The sequence below is a fragment of the Thermothielavioides terrestris genome, chromosome 2 (assembly GCF_000226115.1).
Source record: "Thermothielavioides terrestris NRRL 8126 chromosome 2, complete sequence".
In the NCBI taxonomy this organism is placed as follows: Eukaryota; Fungi; Ascomycota; class Sordariomycetes; order Sordariales; family Chaetomiaceae; genus Thermothielavioides; species Thermothielavioides terrestris.
This window is the reverse complement of record NC_016458.1, coordinates 6599028-6603933: the sequence shown is the minus strand read 5'-3', so window position 1 is coordinate 6603933 and position 4906 is coordinate 6599028. Positions and strand designations below refer to the sequence as shown.

General features: G+C 48.9%; 1 protein-coding gene across 1 annotated transcript; it reads left to right on the top strand.

The window, feature by feature from the left end:
* Positions 1-3860: 3860 nt before the first annotated feature.
* On the top strand, positions 3861-4010 carry THITE_35400 (uncharacterized protein; the record flags this gene model as incomplete). Its single annotated transcript, XM_003652982.1, has 1 exon — positions 3861-4010. A coding segment is annotated over one exon (150 nt), but the record flags the coding sequence as incomplete, so codon positions are not given.
* Positions 4011-4906: the final 896 nt, after the last annotated feature.

The window sequence follows — 4906 nt, the reverse complement described above, 5'->3', positions numbered from 1 at the left end:
TCCCCGATGCCGAGCGCATTGGGGTGGCTTTTCATTGCGCACCCGCCGTGGTGAGTTCCCTGTGTACGGAGTATCCGTATTCAGCACACCGTCCTTGTGGTGTCCCGAGTCCGGGACGGCACCTGAGCGAAGTACTGAACATACCTCCGGACTGCCAAGTTCGCGCCCGGTTATTTGACTGGCCTTCTCCGCAGGCAGGGCGTTGCGGATGGCGCCACGGCTCGCTTTGAATGCGTTCGCAGGAGATGCCGGCAAACTAATGACGACACTGCTATCGACGTTCCGGACTTCTTGCTCCCCTTTTGTGCTGGGGAGGGCGCAAAACCGGCGAATTCTGCTGCTCGCAACACCAGCTCGAGGGGTCTTGCAGCCAGGCCTCGCATCTGGTGTCTTGCTGCAGCGTAACGTGGAGGCATTTACCCACCTAATTCAACAGCACCGTGGCTAATGGCGACTCCGGCCCCCACGGTATCCTGCACGGCAGAATCTCACCCATTCATTGTCCACCTTCGACGACAACGACCATTTCTCGCAGGGTCCATACCGCAATACTGAACTAGTGTATATACCAAGTACGCCCGTTGACGTCTCAACGAGACGGCTTCGGCCAGGCGATTGGCGCTGGGTCTTGTTTTCCCGGATTATCGGTCATGGCGTTCGAGCCAATCCCGGTGACACACTCCCACACTCCGTTTTGGAACCCTTGCGTGATTTAGAAGCCCTTGACACGTCAACCGAGAGGAACGACTAACGGCTTGCCAGGGAAACATGCCATCGCGTTGTCTGCCCTTGTCTTAATCTAGTGTATTCCTTCAGCAGGCAGCGGCGCTTTAAACTGGCTTCATCTAAGTCTGGTCGCATCACATCATTTTGACCTGCCCAGCGGAGGGATAGTTTGGCTGTGCTACCCCTGCGTCTGATACTCGCCAGTATGCGCGTCCGTCTTCCCCGCTGACCAGAGCTGTCCGATGAAGTCAGAAGCTGCAACCATAGCAGACTGCGCTTGGCACCCCGGCCGTGCTGCAAGAGGTGTTCCGCCGCAAACCGCCGGCGGGGGTGGCGGATTGAAATCCAATTGCTCTGCCTTCATCAAGGCGGCTCGTTTCAAGCCAGGAGAAGCATGAATGCCGGTAACAGCATCAGTGGCTGCTACATATTACTCCGGTAGCCGGGCACGGCACCATCGGAGTTACGGATCGTTGGTACCTCCGTGTGTACGGATGTACACACCTACAAACATAACAGGCCTCCGTACTCCAGCTCATCGGCCTCGTCCCACGCCGTGGCCCATGAGCGGGATGGTCCGTCAACCACAAACCTCTGCTTTGGCACTGACCGCCCGGACCCAGACTTTGCTCCTCGGCCCTGGAGAATGCAGGCTGGGACCAAGATGAGGTTGACTACTCCGTAGGCCGTTTCCTGACGCCAGTACGAACACCGGGAGATGGCCGGTATTCTTGGTGTTTATGCCACCAAACGCTTCTCATGGCGGCCATCTTTCGATTTCGAATCGTGGGGCTTAACGAATCGCTATCTCAGACATAGCCATCTTTCCCATCCCGACATGGGATTGCCGAGTCGGCTTCAGGATCGGCGTCTACTTGCAAGAAGTGGTGGTGCCGTACAGAGTAGTGTATTTAGTACATACACTCCACTCTCCTCAAGCCAGCGGTTGCTGATTTCCCATCCGTCCGACACCAGGCGCAGTCTTGACGTCTCATGCAGCAGCCACCGGATGCCGTCGCCGTCGCCCCGCCCCTGGCTGCATCACGGGCATCCTCGAATGCAACTCGATTGCAGTTCTCGAAGTGCTCGGCTGGAACTGCCTCGCGCCGGCGTGTCCGTTGCAGATCTTTGATCCACGCAACGGGCAAGTCCCCCGCTTCGAGGAAACCGTCTAATGATAGACATAGCTTACAGAGGAACAACGCGCCGAAGTGTCCGTACTCACAAGGCATTCGATGGGCAACCGGCCCACAGACGCAATTGCTTCGGTGTTCAGGTGTCGTTCCATCGAGGGCCTGCAAGACTCCACCCTTCCCGCCACGGGCAGCGGGACGCACAGGCCACGTGTTTGGTTTCTTGTGTGTTATCGTGTGTTATCAGGAGAGGCTCGGGGCCTCTTGGCGACGGCATCCAGTTTGCCTTTTTTGGGGTTATGCTGACGGGATTCCACGAAGAAGCAAGAGGGCCATTGCATGTTCCCATGGGCTCACCGTTTCGTCCCTGCAACTACACTAACTACACAGTAACTGGAGCTGCAGAGGCCATGCAGCGTTGGCTTTATTGATAACAAAAAACCAGTCGGCGGCCGTCCCACGGCCGGCGGCCAAGAAGCGGTGGGATTCGCACCAATTGGGAAGTGCGCAACATGTCGCTTCATGCTTCCCCCGCTCCTGAGCCGAATACTACTGCTCGAAGGCGACATGCTCGGGGTCCAAAACGGCTAGTGTTCAACTACTAGTTGACTCAACGTTGAGTTGGGCCTCGCAGCATGGCCTGACGGGCTGCAAGACTTGTCCCGTCATCACCCGGTGCTCGCTCGGTCGTTCTGGCTCCTTACTTTGTATTGTCAAGGGAGGCAGCGTATCCACTACTGCGACGGTGGACACTCACAGCCAGGCAGTGACGCGGCGCACAGGACATCTCGAACCCTGGCGTTCCCGGCGAGTGTGCAGCGGTGCTCGGGACTATCCGCTCTCTCCGCCCGCAGCCCAGCCCCACGACCCCAATCCGTAGTTAATGTCCGGAGCGGTGGTATTTCCGCAGCGTCACAGTGGATATCGCGGAACAACATCACAACAATAGTTATTGCACAGTAGTGCTTCACATCATTCGGCCATCAGCCCTTTTCGGGCAAATGTTATGAACTCCTTTTAGAGTGTCCCCATCGACATCTGACCATCATGGACCCGACCTGGCGTCGCGCCCCTTGCTGCTGGCTGGGATCAACAAGCGAACCGTTAACTTCACTAGCTCCCTTGATTAACGATGCGGGAGCCCAAGAAGCGGGGCGAAGGGTTGGCGGATGCCGTTGAATTCGCAATGCCCTTCTTGCCAAGGTCGATCACTAGTGTCGCACACGACGCAGTAGTGTACAGTTTGCCAGCTGTGCAACCGACGGTTATGGCTAAAGAGGTCCCACCAAGACTAATTTCGGAGACTGCCGCTTACTAGTATTTACAATCGCCATAGGGTGAGCTTATCTCAGCCCTCAGACCTCTTTCGTTGCGTTCTCTATTTTCCTAGCCTACGGCCGAGAGAGGTCCATGCTTAGGCCTGCCAAGACGTAATGCCATACTAGTTTGTATATAACACTGTCCGCTAGACCATTCTAAGAACTAGCCCACTTTTTGTAGAGAACGCCTTTAAAAGAGGTCTAAGAGTAAAATTCGAGATTTGGCCGATTTACACACGCTTTTGTATAGGAGCCTAAAAAATCCAACTTAAACACTCGCAAATATCTTAACCACTATACATCGTATCGCAAAGACAATTACACTCTGAAGATCGTCATTGACAGGCGATTCTAATAAGCCTACTTTTATATATGTAGCTATAGTATTTTCTTAAACAGTTGCCCTCAACGTAATTTCTAGAATTGTATACGCCCTTGGTTACAGTCGACGACCCCCCTTCAATTTCTATAATACTACGTTAAACTACATTAAATTTAATAGCGACGTTGCCCTCCTATAGACGATCTTTAGAGCCTGTTTTTCTACCCTCAGATCCAACATTGCTACTATATAGTAGCTTAGAGGGTATTGAAAATAGACTTTAACGAGCTTAATCACTATATCAATATAGCCATTTATATAATTACTAGTGCTTAACGTATATAGGATAGCCAGATCTAGGCTATAAGGCGCTTAGTATATAACAAAGATGATATAGTCCTTATTATAGCCACTAAGTATAGCAAGAGTACTATCCTTTATAGCTTTTCGACCTTTATAGAGCTTATTATAGTTCAAATTATACCTCTAACTAAACTAGGGGAAAATTAGTGTAATAATATTGCCTAGAAGGTCAAGAATTCAAATCCAATATAGATTAATGCCAATATACATTTGAAGGTTCTTCTACTCTAAGCCCTTAAACCCCTAAGCCTCAAAAGGAACGTTCTAACAAGTTATTAGCTTAAATAATAGGACCTAAATGTCTAGAACTCTATATACAATAGTATTTATATATATATACTCCTTAGTCCTAAATAGGCTGTTAACCTAAAGTTCAAAGCTACTTTAAGGGACCCTAAGTTCTATAAGAAGCTTAGCTTATTTACGATTAATAAGCTCTATATTATTAGCGAATAGAAGGACTTCTAGAAGGACTTTATATATCTATATACCTTATAGCCGTTGCTACTATGTAAAGTACTATAGTTTAGCTATATAGCGACGTTAGATTAGAATAATTAAAACTATATCCTTAAGTATATAAAGCTCGATCTCTAGCGTTTAAAGATTATCTATATATCAGTAGATTAGCCAAAGATCTTAATACCGTTTAGCTACTAGTTTATAGGTATATCAATGACTTCTATTATCTATTTTACCTACTAAAGGGCACATCTATTAACTACGTTTATAAGATCCTAAAGACTATCATTTATATTGATAGTAAGCCCTAGCTAATCGAGGCTTAGTAGGCTCTATATCGCTATACTCAAAAGAAGTATAGTTTTTCCAAGGAATTTTCTTAAAAGGTTATCCAACGTTACAATATAGATATATAAGATATCGACAAAGACTATATCTTCTAAGACCTTGCCAACGATACTAACTGCTATATTGTCTTTACAACTGTTTCACTTAGTATAGGAATAGATATATCCAATATTATTTAGGTAATTCAGTTTAGCCTACTAAAGAGCCTAAGCCTTATAGATCTTTAGTAACGC